General features: G+C 48.8%; 5 protein-coding genes across 5 annotated transcripts; 3 read left to right on the top strand and 2 right to left on the bottom strand.

Annotated features, from left to right (window-relative positions):
• Nucleotides 1–365: 365 nt before the first annotated feature.
• Nucleotides 366–2,321, top strand: ASPGLDRAFT_115533 (uncharacterized protein; the record flags this gene model as incomplete). Its single annotated transcript, XM_022539696.1, has 1 exon — nt 366–2,321. The coding sequence occupies one exon, from the start codon at nt 366–368 to the stop codon at nt 2,319–2,321; it is 1,956 nt and encodes a 651-aa protein (XP_022405627.1).
• A 1,421-nt stretch (nt 2,322–3,742) lies between these two features.
• ASPGLDRAFT_115768 (peptidase S41 family protein) lies at nt 3,743–6,110 on the top strand (the record flags this gene model as incomplete). Its single annotated transcript, XM_022539714.1, has 3 exons — nt 3,743–5,117; nt 5,176–5,306; nt 5,382–6,110. 3 exons carry the CDS (start codon nt 3,743–3,745, stop codon nt 6,108–6,110), a joined length of 2,235 nt encoding a protein of 744 aa, XP_022405626.1.
• Nucleotides 6,111–8,831: 2,721 nt separating this feature from the next.
• ASPGLDRAFT_53695 (uncharacterized protein) lies at nt 8,832–9,563 on the bottom strand. Its single transcript, XM_022548041.1, has 2 exons — nt 9,406–9,563; nt 8,832–9,343 (listed from the first exon to the last, which is right to left on the bottom strand). The coding sequence occupies exons 1-2, from the start codon at nt 9,505–9,507 to the stop codon at nt 8,924–8,926; spliced, it is 522 nt and encodes a 173-aa protein (XP_022405625.1). The 5' UTR covers nt 9,508–9,563; the 3' UTR covers nt 8,832–8,923.
• A 630-nt stretch (nt 9,564–10,193) lies between these two features.
• ASPGLDRAFT_53694 (DUF3632 domain-containing protein) lies at nt 10,194–11,477 on the top strand. Its single transcript, XM_022548040.1, has 3 exons — nt 10,194–10,230; nt 10,289–10,860; nt 10,921–11,477. Exons 2-3 carry the CDS (start codon nt 10,473–10,475, stop codon nt 11,352–11,354), a joined length of 822 nt encoding a protein of 273 aa, XP_022405624.1. The 5' UTR covers nt 10,194–10,230; nt 10,289–10,472; the 3' UTR covers nt 11,355–11,477.
• Nucleotides 11,478–12,600: 1,123 nt separating this feature from the next.
• On the bottom strand, nt 12,601–14,420 carry ASPGLDRAFT_116227 (NAD-dependent succinate-semialdehyde dehydrogenase; the record flags this gene model as incomplete). The annotated part of the gene is made up of 4 exons (XM_022539752.1): nt 12,601–12,718; nt 12,796–14,065; nt 14,141–14,228; nt 14,298–14,420. The coding sequence occupies 4 exons, from the start codon at nt 14,418–14,420 to the stop codon at nt 12,601–12,603; spliced, it is 1,599 nt and encodes a 532-aa protein (XP_022405623.1).
• Nucleotides 14,421–14,763: the final 343 nt, after the last annotated feature.

Raw genomic sequence — 14,763 nt, 5'->3', positions numbered from 1 at the left:
ATGGATTCTCAACCTTCGATCTGACACCCAATGTGGACGCGCTGAACAATGCCATTGACATGATCAGGCCAATGGCCGATGATATGCCCGCGCAGTTGGATGCAGCACTTCACACTTCTTTAGCTCATTGGTTATGCCTACGTATCAATAAGAATCTTGAGACGACATCGATTGATGACGTGAATCGGGCTATTTCCCTCCTAACCAGCGCACTTGACGCCATTGATTTGGATGACCCGTCCAGGCCTCTATGTCTTGGAAATGTGGCGGGAATATACATGCAAAAATTCATCATGCTTCGAACTCAGGGATGGCCTGACGACCACTTGCTCTTGGATCTCGATCAAGCGGTCCGCTTTAATGAGATGGCACTGGACTCTTTACAGCCAGAGCACCCGCTTCGAGTTGACTACCTGGACCGAGTAGGAGTATTGCTGTCTACACGGTCCAAAATATCACAAGATCTTTCGGACCGACAAAAATCTCTTGATTGCCTCAAGGCAGCATGGAGATTCCGCAGCACCCCACCTCTAGATCGCATTAAGCTAGCTTCAGAATTAGCCGCTTGCCTTACTGAGCAGCTCAACCACGCAGAGACAGCAGATGTCCTGGAAGAGGCTGTGCATCTGTTGCCAATAGCCTGTGCTAGATCTATGAATGACATGGACAAAATTAAGCATATTCAAAAGTTCTATAGCTTGACCACCATGGCTGCTTCTGCATCACTTAACGCTGGGAGGAGCCCTTCTCACGCTTTGGAAATATTAGAGGCTGGTCGCGGGGTTGTAGCTGGTCATTTATTGGATACTCGGGCGAATACATCCAGGCTCAGGGAGGAACACCCTGATCTTGCGGAGGCATTTGTAGTCCTTGGAGAAGAGCTCAACAAAGAATCCAACACACATTTGCACGATTGGGCGGCGGATACCGATGCTGCGGCTTTGAACGAACTAATTTCTTTGCAAAAAGACTTCGAGGCTCTCATTGGAAAAATTCGCGAGCAGAGTGGATTCTCTAAATTTCTTCTACCACTCAGTCCAGAGGAGATGATGGCTGCAGCAGATCGTGGCCCGATTGTTGTCATCAACGTTAGCTCTCTTCGGTGTGACGCACTCATCGTTGAAAAAAACCATATTCGAGCCATCCTATTGAAGGATCTGAGACTTGACGAAGTCCTCAAAAGAATTGCTACCATGGGAGCCGCAACTAAGGAGGGCCCAGGCTCTTCCCAAGTATATTCTCCCTCATTCTTGTCACCACTACTCGAATGGATGTGGAAAATAATCGCGCTTCCAATACTAGAAGCGCTGGGGATAGCACAGCCTCCAGAGGGTGACCAGTGGCCTCACATTTGGTGGGTTACAACCTTTGCAATGTCATTTCTCCCAATTCATGCTGCGGGGATTCATGGCAATAGATCCCGCCAGACAGTGATTGACCGAGTAATCTCATCCTACACGCCGTCCATTAAGTCACTGGTTCACATTTGGGAGCGCCCCGTTTATGACACTTCTAATGTTCAGCCTCAGCATGCTCTCCTAGTTTCTATGGCCGAAACACCCCATCAGACACCTCTACCGTTCGCTACTGAAGATGTGACTACCATCGAGCCAATCCTCAACACAATGAACCTAACCGTGACCAAAGGGATCGAGCATACAGACGAGGCCCTGAAACACATGAAATATTGCAAGATCCTCCACTTTGCAGGGCATGGCCTCTCCTCATTTACCCATCCTGCAAATAGCTGTATATTGACAACAGACTGGGAGACCAACCCTCTGACCGTGGAGAAGCTTCGCCGGGAAACTCTACAGGATGCGTCCCCATTTTTAGCATATCTCTCTTCCTGCTCCGCCGCCAGGAGCAGATTCCTTCACACAGCCGACGAGGCCATTCACCTCATCACTGCCTATCAGCTTGCAGGCTTTCGACACTCCATCGGAGCTCTCTGGGAAGTTTCTGATTGGCATTGCGTCGACGTGGCTAAGATTGTGTACGAAACATTACGAGAAGAGAAGTTCACAGATAGAGCAGTGGCACTGGGCCTCCACAGAGTGACTCTATATGTTCGGGACCATGGTCAGACAATAATTCAAACAAGGCCTCAATCAAAAGACAGTGAGGCGCAGGATGGTGGCGGAGAAGATAGCACAGAGGATCTACAGAATCTGGAAGGAGACTTGGAGGGCTTCGAGATCAGCCCTAAAGTAGGCGCAGACGAGGAAAGGGACGCCGTACCGATTGCTTTTCGCCGCCGCCCTATGAAGGAGCAAATTGACTCATTTTTATGGATTCCGTACGTTCATTATGGGGCTTGATTGACCTTGGTTTGATGGGAACAGATATTCTTGAATGTACCCTCCCTTTCCTTTCTGTCTTTCTTTTTCGTTTGTTCTTTTGCGGACCTGGTGGTAATACATGATAGTAGTTATTTTCTGTATTCAACAACTTTCCACCAAGTATAATGATAGATTCGGATAATGTATGGTATCTAGAATAACTTCAATCACCTTGGTAACTAACTTAGTAGATGTAATCAACAAGTGAGCGCTGTCTATCTACAGGATAAAGGGGAATATCTATGGGTTGTGCCAGTGCGGCAGGGCTAGGGCATCGTTTGTCTTGATTGTGCGAATTACCTCGTTGGTGGTGTTTGTCAATATTATCCCCGTCTTAAGCTTCCCATTACCCTCAGGCCCTTCCTTGTGACCGTCACAGCCCCCAGCTATGCTTGTTAACAGTGAAGAAGAAATTATTAGTAGGAGGCATAATCGGTGGATTACCGGCAGGGCCACACTACCCCGCATGGCGCACATATGTATATAGCTGCCCGATCGGACCCCTATATGGCACCCCCCCCCCCCCCAAATTTGGGCGCCTAATTTCTACTACAGCTTCGGGCTGATGTAGTACGGAGTACGTACTCGGAGTACCTCGTGTTTGGAATACTCCGAGTACTGTTACTGAGTAGGAGTCGACTCTACATTGCTAGCTCGTTGAGTTGCTCGTTTCACTCGTCGACTGGAGTTTTATCATGAGCTGTGCAGGAAAACAACCGTTGATCGGTATAAGCAAGCACCCAAATATCACAGCCACCCAGGGATCAGCGCGGTGTTGTGTTCTATTTTACGGTGATTAGGATCTGACGGGGCTACAGAGAAACGACTGTCCCGAATCTGAATCATCACTCAAATTGGCGAGGAGATCGGCGCGGCCCCCAACCGAGCCTTGACTCAGCCGCTCTTGGCATAACTACAACTACAAGTAGCCCCTGCTAGCCTAGCCTGGCGCAAAGATTCGCGATGCCCAGAGGCTAAACTCCCCGGGAAGGCCACTCAGTGTGGTGTCTGGGTTGATATGGACCCTCTTCGGGAAGGGATAGTCACTTTGGTTCGGACACAGCCCCAATAAGACTGGGCCTCCACTTCGTGCTATCATATGCGGTAAACGTCCATCAGCCTATGAATGAAATGCGCAGTGGGCCATGACTAGTTTTGAACAACTGGTGCTTATAACCAGGGCCGAACCCAAGCAGAAGACCACGGGCCCTGAACGCATCCACCAATCCCCACCAAGGTCAAGACGGCTCCCGGATCAGCCTTATTGAGCCTCATCCTTCGAGAAAACAATTTCCCGTAAGACATATAAGCGCCCTCCATGGGGCCATGAAGATGCAGTCCAACTCTGATTTCATCCTAATTATTTTTTCTTTTTTTGTTTTCAAGGCGGGAGCCTGAAAATGCATCTTCTTGGAAGCATCTTGGCTTCCGCCGTCTTGGTAGCGGCCCAGAGCTCAAGCCTCATCCCCACCTCTTCGACGCCCTCAGCAGTCCCATCTAGCTCCGGCTCTGCAGAGGCCTGCGCAAAAGTTGCCAAGTTCACCGAGAACGCCAACGATGTCCCGGCTAAAATCGCCCATGACTGTCTGACCTCCGTTCCAGTGGCCGTCGAGGAGAATGAGGCCTTGATCGACCAGCTTAAGCTCATGTGGGAATGGAATTCCGAGACGGGCTGGTTGAAAAACACCCCCAAAACGTGGGACCGAGGCTCGCTAGACCTCATTGGCGCGCTAGACAAGATCAAGAGCAACCTCAGCGACTATGACAGCGAATATGACGTACACCTTGCCATCGTGAAGCTGAGCATCGACACGGGCAACTACCACTTCTTGTTCGGGTCCGACATCCTCAGCGTCTTCCTCTTCCAGCGCGGCGTTGCGATGACGACCATCTCCGACGACGGATTGAAGGTGCCCAACACATATGTGGCCGGTGATATCATCGCCCAGCATGCCGACGACGGTGTTTCCATCTCCCCAATCACCAAGGTCAATGGCCAGGACGTGCAAGAGTATCTGGAAAAGATCGCCGACTGGGAGCAATACACCAATCTGGACGCCCGTTATAACAGCCTTTTGTTCCGGGAGGCTAAAGTTGGCTCTTTAGTCTCTCCCGCCCAGGTGTTCTATGGCGTCTATGACGACGCAGCCACCACAGTCACCTTCAAGAATGGTACCACGCGCAGATACAACAATATTGCCAGTGTATCCGCAGTTGCCGAAGACATTGACTGGAGCGACGTCACCGACGGCAAGAGCCTCTTCAAGATCCTGTCCAAGCTCAAGACTAGCGCCGACGAGCCGGATACTTCCTCGGCTGCGCAGAAGGCTGCACGCCACCTGTCCCGGAGGACATTGATCCACCGAGACAATGATAACTACCCGAAGCCTGTGGTGAACCATAGCGAAGCCATGATGGCCGGGTACTTCATGGATACGGAAAACGAAGTTGCGGTCCTCCAGATCAGTAGCTTTGACGCGTCCTCTGCCGATAACTCGACGGAATCCTCGCGCGAATTCCAAAGGTTGGTCAAAGAGTTCCTGAGTAAATGCCAGGATGAGGGCAAGAAGAAGCTCATCCTAGATCTCCGAGAAAATCAAGGAGGCGACGTTGATCTTTTGCTCGACACTTTCATGCAGCTCTTCCCCGCCGAGATGCCTTTCAGCGCCCAGCGGTATCGGGCACAGGACGGATATAAGAGGGTTGGCGATGCTCTCAATGAGATCAAGAAGAACGATACCGCACAGGAAGAGTTCATGTCGAACTGGTCTGAAGGTACAGAGAAGCACCAATTGCCAAGATGGAAAGAAATATAGCGCTGACTGACCCTCAGACATTATGACCACTCACTGGGACTACGAGGACTATGTCGACGTCAATGGCGACAGCATTCCTGACTGGGATACTTGGCTCGGGCCCTTCACATACAATGAAGACAAATTCACGCTCACCTCGCGCTATAACGTAAGTGCAACTCCGGAAAGCCCACCACGGCCCGCCCCTGGAGGCGTGACAACATTCCAGCTGACCCATCCACAGATGTCTAACAGCAACGAAGATAGTATTCTGGGCGATGGTTTCAAGTTCGAGAACCCCTCATCCGGACCGCCCATTTTTGAGCCCGAAAACATGGTCATGCTTATGGATGGTCTCTGTGGTTCGTCCTGTGCCTCCTTCCACGAAGAGCTGAAGAACGTCGCAGGCGTCAAATCCGTTGTGGTGGGCGGTCGCGCTAAGGAGGGCCCCATGCAGGCTCTCGGGGGCACCAAAGGTGGTACCATCGTATCATTTAGTGATATGTCGCAAACCATCGCAGGAATGATGAATGCGACTGAAGCGCTCGGCATCGAGGGCTTCGATACCCCCGAGCTAAAGGCACTTGCCAACCCAGAGGTCCTTCTCCGCCGCGCCGGCACTGATGGACAAATCCAGATTCAAGACCAGGTGCGAAAGGGCGACTCATCCGAGTCCACACTGCAGTACACGTACGAGGATGCCGATTGCCGCATGTTCTGGACCACCAAGACACTGTTCGAACCGCAAGCCTTGTGGGCCGCCGCTTGGGCGGCGCACACGGATAACAACAATTGTGTCAAGGGCTCCACGAAACAGCCCTCTAGTATCAGTGGTGGCTTTAAGCCCTTTGGAGCGGGCGGCCTGAAAGGATCCATGGAACAGGATGAGACGGCAGAGTCAACCGGCGGCCTTACTCGCAAGTCTTCCCTGGTTGCCTGCGCCGCTACCACCCTCCTGAGCTTCTTCCTATGAAGTAGTCGCCTGTGACGGGTGATGAGCAAACCATCCTTACGCACCGGAAGAGTTCGTCTACATATCGATATGGATTTGCTGCCGATATTGTTACCAACTGAATTAGTATAATTTTTCTTACTCACAGTCTAAGCAATACAGTACAGTATGAAACATTAGAATGTGGCATTTGCAAATTTTGACTAAAACTCAAGAACAGTTTGGTTCATGTTATTCATTCTTTTCTTTTGCTCAACTGGATTGCCATGCCATGTAATTATTGCAAATAATTGTATCGAACTCCATATGTGAAACATGTCTTGAAATCTGGATGGCACTTATCCAGATACGCAACTCAAGTGGACTGGAATCACAACGTTCCTATCAGACCCGTACAGCAATCATCTTTACAGACAACCAGGCAGCAATACAAGCGTGCTCAGCTCCAGGAAGGTCTTCTGGCCAATATATCCTGAGTGAAATTACATGCACTGCATCTCAACTACAGGAATGTGACTGGGATATATGACTGTATTGGCTCCCAGGTCATGAAGGCATCTACAGCAATGAGTGTGCAGATGTTCTTGCAAAAGAAGCTGCTAATTCCCTGGCACCCAATGGCGCGGAAGAGCTCACTCTCATGGCTAGCACCTGAAGAATCCTCCACATAGAAGCAGCAAATGCATGGAAGACTGAATGGGCCGCTTCCCCCCATGGGAACTCCGTCCGTCGTTTATGGAAAGAACCCTCAAAAGCGCCAATGCAGCTATACCAAGGCCTTCAGAGAGCTGCTACATCAGTCCTCATTCAAATGCAAACTGGGAAGATTGCACTGGCCAGTTACCTTGGTACCTTCAAGGCTATGGAATTGACTGAATGCTCCTGTGGATGTGGCCTCCAAGACACACACCATGTTCTCCTCCACTGTACCAACCAGGCAGGACCCCAGATGCACCATCTTACACAGGGATCAAGGCAGGAGCTGGATTACCAGGCCTACCTAACACAGCCAGACCTGGTACCAAAAGCAGTGCACTTCATGCTTGAGACAGGCCTCCTAGGCCAGTTTCAAACTCTACCAACCACATACTGAGTCACAACAACAGACTTGGGGCAACCGGCAGCATAGCGCAGCCAAGGTTACATGCTTGCAGAAGTAGGGAAGGAAATGAGATAGTATCCAACAAGCCCATGGATCCTCATGGCCATGGGAACAGCGGCATGAAAACCAGCAGCATGGGCTATACAGCATGCAGAATGAGATATCAGGATATGTGTATAAAGGCGACGATGTACATAGCGACTACCATTACGGCGGCTTACCCGGCTGCCCCGCAGGACCTGCCGCCACTCGGCCTATAGGGCTGACAGGTGCGTGTATGAATAATAATAATAATAATAATAATGTCTTGAAATCTGTAATACGTGTATATACTTGTAGAGCCGCACGTCAACAAAATCTCTTGCGGTAACTACATACGTACTTGATTTTCTGGACAGCTTGAACGCTTTCCCTTTCCGTTTTAGTGCTCATCCCTCGCCGCTTTTCGCTCACTGCGTAGACCCGAGCACGCCCTGAGCAGCCTGAGCTGATCACTGAGTAGAGGCCGAGCAGAGGGGTGAGTAGCCTGAGTAAGGTAGCCTCAATAAAACGCACCACGCTAGAGTTTCACCTGTCTCCATTTCTCTTTGTGGCACCTTTGACCGTCACCCCCTTGACCCCCTCAACAAAGCGACGGCACCATCAATGGAACAGGGAATTGAGGTCATCATTCCTTCTGCTCCGCTTCTTACCATGCCAAATTCTCCCCAGATATAATGGGGTAAACTAAGCTCCCATGAAGATTCAATTCGCTCCAGAGATTACCCTATGTCTGGGGAGCGTGCTTCTAGCTCTCAGGAGCAGGATCAGCCATCTTAGAATCGAGTCCAGGACTCCTAGAAGTCTGAAAAATCCCAGGAGCAAGCATGTTACACATAAGGGACATTACAGAATATCTTGCATTTTGATAACTGCTCTATTGGGTTCAGACATGAGCGTACTGCTCACAGCTCTTTACATCCAACCCTCAGTTTACCAGATTTTCTTCACTCACCAAGACATATAGATCACACAATGTGGGTCTTTAATCCCTGGATTTGTGACAAGTGCTAGATACTAGTCCGGGGCCTGCCGAGGAACAGGTTCCAGACTACCACATACCACCCAGTTAAAGATTAATTTGATCTGGTATGAAATACAAGGAATGGAACACAAGTGTGCTTTTTTTATCAACTGCTCACTTTAAGGAGTATGGTCACATACACATTACACTCCTGACTTAGACTCACTGCATTTGAAGGCTCTGGACAGAGGGCTCGAGAGGTTGATACACATCCATAATGCATACAACCTCTTGAGCATCACCACCACAGCCTTCTAAAAGAAGTTGGCAATGTGACAGTCTCGAGCAATATGAATCTATTGGTAGACTATCTGACAAAATTCTGACATGAGGAGAGAAAGAAAAGAGACAGGCCTGCCGGCGACGAGCTATCTAGGGTGTGTGATGGGTTTAAGCGAATGCTCAGTGAATTTCCTACGCCAAACAGGCCAAAGTAATCAAACATACTATACGGCTCGCGAGCATCCCTGCTCCGTGACAGGCGAGAACCTTCAAGAAGTTAGGCTTTACAAGGGAAATGAGGCGTTGTATAGGCCATAGGGCGGTAAGGTGGTTATTGAGATGATTGGTATTGGGTGTTGGGTATTGCTAAAGAGACATGCGAAATGCTAATTACAATCAAAGAGGTTTTCAAACACAAATTTCCATAGGGGTTATGACATCCAATGTTCAAGTACACTTGTGGAATCCTTTTTCCCCGCCTTCTTCCATAGAATTGTGGCACATGACACCACAATAATGACCATCTGTGGCACTGTAGACAACGCGGCATGGAATATTCTTCATCTTCTCAGGTTTCTTACCATCGCCCCTTGGCATTCCCTTCCAGGGATACATCTCAGCAGGGTTGTCATCTTTTATGGGAAATTCAAGCAGAGCCACATTTTCCGAGTTGCAAACATGGTTGTCCCAATCAAATGGGTCGCCATTATGGTACTGATGCGGGTAGCTACTGAATGTGGAAAACTCTGGCTTCTCGGTGCATTCGTCCTCGACAAACTGGCTGCCAGAGGGGGCTTTTTTGGCGATGTCCTTGGCAATATTCTCAGGGATTTTGATTTTTTTTCCGTCCGTTGTGCATTGGACGGTCTTGACGACTTCTCAGCATGGTCTTCAATTTCATATCATTGAGTGTAGAAGGGTCAACATACTTTACCAGGACTCGCAGCATTGTTAGCTGGCGTTTTGGCTGGCATGGCTAGGGCAGTGCCAGCAAGAAGGATAAGGAGCATGTTGGCTTTAATTTGGACCATTGTGAAGTAGTTGATGAAGTAGTTTTGTTATTTTGTTTGAAATTGGAAATTTTTTTGTTGATGTTGAGCTAGAATGGAGTGACATTGGGATGTCTTATATTTATTGTAGAGCCATCCTGGAGAAAGCAAGGCTGGTTCTGTGTGCCATTGATTGATGCTACACATGATCTGGGGGCTGATCTGGGGGCTGATCTGGGGGCTGATCTGGGGGCTGATCTGGGGGCAGAATATGAGGCGTTCTCATCCTTAGTTCCTTACTCTTGCTAAACAGTAATTCTTTAGGGCATGTTAGGTATCACAGCCTCAAGGCTGATTAGGTCCCCAAGGCTGATTGTAGCCTTAAGTCACGGTGCCGGGCCGCCATCTATGTACTGAAATGGGGATCGGGGGTCGGAGGTCCGGAGTCGATTATCCGCGACTAGTGAGGTCGTATACGGGGAGATCCAGTTTTAACGAGAGAAGTGTATTGCCTATTAACGCGTATACCCACACGCAGCTGGTTGAATGCTTGAGTGCTTGTCTATCTAAACGTGCGCTCACGCTGGCCTATATCATCGGACCGGCGGAACTTGCCTAATCGGTCCGACATTATTCCTTATCAGATATCTCTGCGCCTGACACCGATCCTGTCGCAGCTCTTCGAGCTGCGTCTTTTCTATGTACCTGTAGATAGCCTGACCTGTAGCCTGACCTGTCCGTCAATTCCTAATATATATCCTGTCTGTCTGTATACCTGACCCTGCACCCTGACACCTTAAGGCTGACTGTCAGGGTCCAAAAGTTCCACTATAGCAGCACAGCCTCACATTATTTATTTTTGACTCAGATGAACTGTATCCACGCACAGCCTACACGACTACATCTGATGGATGCTTATTTAATTAAGCATCTTCCCAACTGAACCAACTGCCTCCTACACGGTAACTTCAATTAATGGTTTACTCTTTACTCTACACAAAATAATCATGGCCACTACAAACAACCCTCTCGGTCTTGACCTCGATACCATGTATGAGCCAACGGACATTGAAGAGAACGTCTTTGATCTCCTGACAGCCTACCTCCCTCCAGACTCGACAATCACCCCTCAACAAGCAGCTGATAAAGCCAACTCTTTCTTCCCACATAGCTGTCTAGGAGAAAATGACAATTACTATCCTCGCCAATTTCTGGGTGAATTCTGGGAGGTGATGTTCCGTATTGCCCCACAGTTAGACTACCAGGGACAACCCATGCAACGCTACATCGCCCTCCACAAGGCTCTGCGAGAATTGCCTGAAATTTTCATAGGTGATTATCGGGTATGGCAAGATAGACCTTTATTTAGCATGGAGTTGCATGAAAGATGGAGTCGTATGTTCATTCATCCTGATATATATACATGTATTGTTGAATGCTGACCTGACCATCCAGGCATGTCCGGTGGCTACGAAGTAAACGGCATAGCACACCAGGCTTGGAGAAACATAAACGGGCTATTGATACACTTCACCAATGAAGGTATCTACGACGGCAAATACCATGCCCTGAACTGCATCAGGAAATATTTTGAGAATGATGACCGAAACAGGCGAAACAGGTTCATTAATGTGTATGCTCCGGTTGCTGCCATATGGTTTATTCACTGCAGTCCCAAGATCTACAAGGCCTGCCAAAATCAGGAGTACCTTGACAGGATACCGGGAGGGAAGCTTTGGAAGGGAACACCTGGATATAATATCCCACGGTGGGAATTCTGGAGGAGTCGGTTTGAGGTGCTGAGTACGCATCCACTTGCAATAGAGGAGACAAGGCAAGCATGTAAGGCTGCAGTGGATGGAATGGACGCTGTCACCAAGGCCAGTTGATTCATAGCGTATCATCGTTGTTATTGGAATCTACTCCCAAACCCAGCAAATATCATGAACAATGTAAAATGGATTTCACCACCATAAGGCTTACAAATTTTCGACGGTCTGTGGTCGGCCGACAAGCACTCTCCATCAGCTGGATATCCCGAAAGCCGTGTATTTCAATCCCATAATGAGCATAGACCGCATCTCAATCATTCCTGACGTCAAAGAATACCTTTAGGATCTGTGGTGACTCCAAGATGTCACGGGCTCGGATTAGTAGATACTAACGAAATAATATTCCTATCTAAACTAGTGTAGCCATCGACGAAAATATCGAATCTGGGAAAAAAGAGAAAAGTAAATCTATATAGAGAAAGAGGAGGTTTTATAGGCGTTCGTTTGACATCACTAATGTCTTGTCTGGCGTGTTGATGTCGTTTGTCTGTGTCAGTTGTTGATGCAGCATTGAGCTGTTAATGCAGCGTCAAGCTGTCACAACAGTGGCCAGTTTGTTTTGACTGAGACACCCTGTGCCCCTGACAGTACAGACATATGAGCAAATAAAATCTTTGATGACAACAATGTCTGGAGCTGGGCAGCTGGGCTTGATCTGATATTCAGCTGGCCTGTAACCTTATTCTGTCACAAATCTGGCACAGTGAGGTTAGCAAGCCTAAAGAGTGAGATTATCTGTGCAACAACTCACTCCAAATAATGCATCACATATTCTTGTTGTTGCTTTCTTGTTTCATCAGTCTGATCATGCCTTTTCATCGGACATGGCCGTCAAACTACCCGCGCAATATAAATGGGGGGGGGAGTAGCTCGGAGGCCATGTGACTGCTCACTGAGCAGGCTCTGAGTACCCTCATTCCCTCATGTTAATTAGTACCATCGTATACCTTTCTAGCCCTTTTCAATAACTGAAAGGCAAGGCGCAGGTCTTACAAGGCCTTCTGTAGCATTCTTGACACCCTCACCCAAGTCTGGGCTGATACGAGAGAAGTACGCTATACAAGCCGTTAGCCTGAGCACAATCGACCTTTTCCTCCAAGAGTCGGTTTGGGGAAAGGCACATACCATAAGCTTCATGTCGGAGTCTATTACTCTTGACTTTGCTGAGATGCACAGCGACATTTCCAAAAAACCTCTCCTGATGTCAAGGAAAGTGATTGTCTAAGACAAACTTTCAACAACGATCCCATAATGGAAATCATGTTATTGCATAGACTTAACACTTAATGACCAATCAAGTATATTATGCTTGCAAAGGCTCACCCATGCCACCAAATGTAACACTCTTGACCACCATAAACTCGTCAATACCGTACTTACTTCCCTCCCGGCCAAAGCCACTCTGCTTGACACCTCCGAAACTGTGAAGCTCAGTTAGTCTCGACTTTATAGTGTATTAAAAAAAATTCACAAGGGTACAAGTCAAAAGGGTACGTACGGAGAGGCAGCGTCACTAATAAGACCAGTATTGACACCAACCATACCAACTTCCAACGCCTCCGCCACGCGGAAGATACGTTTGACATCTCCGCTGAAGAAGTACCCCGCGAGGCCAACTTCGGCGCCGTTAGCCAGGTCAACCACTTCCTTCTCCGACTCAAAGGGAAATAGTCCGGCCACGGGCCCAAAAGTCTCCTCAGAGGCGATCAGCATGCCTTTGGTCACTTCGGTCAGAACGGTCAGGTCATAGAAGTTGGGACCCAAGTCGGGGAGTCTTTGGCCTCCATATGCCACCTGGGCACCCTTCAATTTGGCATCCTGGACATGCTGGTCTGCCTTTGCAACTGCCCGGTCATGGATGACAGGGCCGTGTGTGACCCCACTTTCAAATCCACTGCCCATCTTGTACTCCTTGACCTTTTCGACAAACCGTGTGGTAAACTCATCGTACACGCCCTTCTGGACATAAATCCGGTTGGCAGAAACACAGGTTTGGCCTGAGTTCCGGAACTTTGAAGTTACGGCACATGTAACCGCGGCATCAAGGTCTTCAGCGTCATCAAACACAATGAATGGAGCATTGCCTCCAAGTTCCCAGGAAACCTTCTTCAGCGTAGATGCAGACTGCTTCATAAGTATCTTCCCAACATTCGTTGACCCAGTAAAAGACACCTTGCGGATGTCAGGATGAGTTGTCAATGACTCGCCCACTGCAATTGTATTGTCCAAGGCAGTGATGACATTGACAACTCCTTTAGGGATTCCTGCCCGCTGGGACAGTGCTGCCAGAGCATTTGCTGTGAATGGAGTCTCAGCAGGGGTCTTTACTACGACTGTGCAACCCCCTGCCAAAGCAGGCCCGATTTTTCTTGTGATCATGGCTGCTGGGAAGTTCCACGGCGTAATGAGACCACAGACACCCACCGGCTGCTTGAGGGTCATGATGCGATTTCCTGGCACTGAGGAAGGGATGGTGTCACCATAGATACGAGGCGCTTCTTCGCTAAACCACTCAAAGAAACTGGCGGCGTAGATAACCTCACCCTTGGCATCAGCCCACGGCTTCCCATTCTCCCACGTGATGAGTGTTGCCAGATCGTCTGCATTGTCAATCATTAGCTGGTACCACCGACGCAGCATTCGGGCGCGCTCTCGGCCTAACGTTGTGCGGAAAGTGGAGAACGCTTCAGAAGCGGCCAGAATAGCCTTCTCGGTGTCGGAGCCATCGAATTCAGGACAGGTTCCAATCAGCTGTCCGGAGGCGGGATCTGCGCGTTCGATTCATTAGACATTGGAATTTCCCCCATAGACCTGTTGATTGTAGGAATTGCGGCAATGCCTACCATGCACCTTGAATGTCTTTCCGGACCGAGCATCTACCCACCTTCCATCAACAAAGGCCTTTTGAATGAAGAGAGACTGGTCTTTCAACTGTACATATTGATAAATAGTTAATAGCTATTAGAGCGTTCTCAGTTCCAACCAGCACAAATGGCTTACCGGAGGTACTGTATGACCCATTGTGTAGGGTCGTTTCGCGTAAACCAATGGTGGAATGGCAAAAGAATATCGAGTCTGAGGGCGTAGTAATTGCCGTGAAACAGAGCGGATAACACTTTCCATGTGTCAGACAAGTAACTGCCAACAGAGGACCGAGGGGTGCGATGCTGAAAAGTTGGGTCTTTCTCATACCTGTATCTTCCTCCGTGAAAAGGAAAGAGCGAGCTTCCAGGGTCCTTTCTAAGTTATGTATACCACAGTGATGAGAAGGAGACTGAGAAATTATCTGATTGCCCAGCGGGGCTAAAAGAATATTTATATCAGGGGCATGAGTTCGGCAGCAAACGGAAGATGAAGTTGGGTCGTGAAATTCTATATCAACGACGAAAATACAAGCAAGTACAATACAAGTACGGAGTACAGAGTACATACAACAACCCGGCCGGATTCTGGGCATTCGGAGGCC

This window comes from Aspergillus glaucus (genome assembly GCF_001890805.1).
Source record: "Aspergillus glaucus CBS 516.65 unplaced genomic scaffold ASPGLscaffold_1, whole genome shotgun sequence".
Taxonomy (NCBI): domain Eukaryota; kingdom Fungi; phylum Ascomycota; class Eurotiomycetes; order Eurotiales; family Aspergillaceae; genus Aspergillus; species Aspergillus glaucus.
Note: the sequence above shows the minus strand (reverse complement) of the source record. Positions and strands in the feature narration are given on the sequence as shown.

Excerpts from the sequence above, each read along its gene's own strand:
- ASPGLDRAFT_53695 (XM_022548041.1), bottom strand. The coding sequence starts at position 9,507 with ATGGTCCAAATTAAAGCCAACATGCTCCTTATCCTTCTTGCTGGCACT. Across the intron at positions 9,344-9,405 it reads ATGCTGCGAGTCCTGGTAAA|ACCGTCCAATGCACAACGGA; the intron begins GTATGTTGACCC and ends GAAGTCGTCAAG.
- ASPGLDRAFT_53694 (XM_022548040.1), top strand. The coding sequence starts at position 10,473 with ATGGCCACTACAAACAACCCTCTCGGTCTTGACCTCGATACCATGTAT. Across the intron at positions 10,861-10,920 it reads GTTGCATGAAAGATGGAGTC|GCATGTCCGGTGGCTACGAA; the intron begins GTATGTTCATTC and ends CTGACCATCCAG.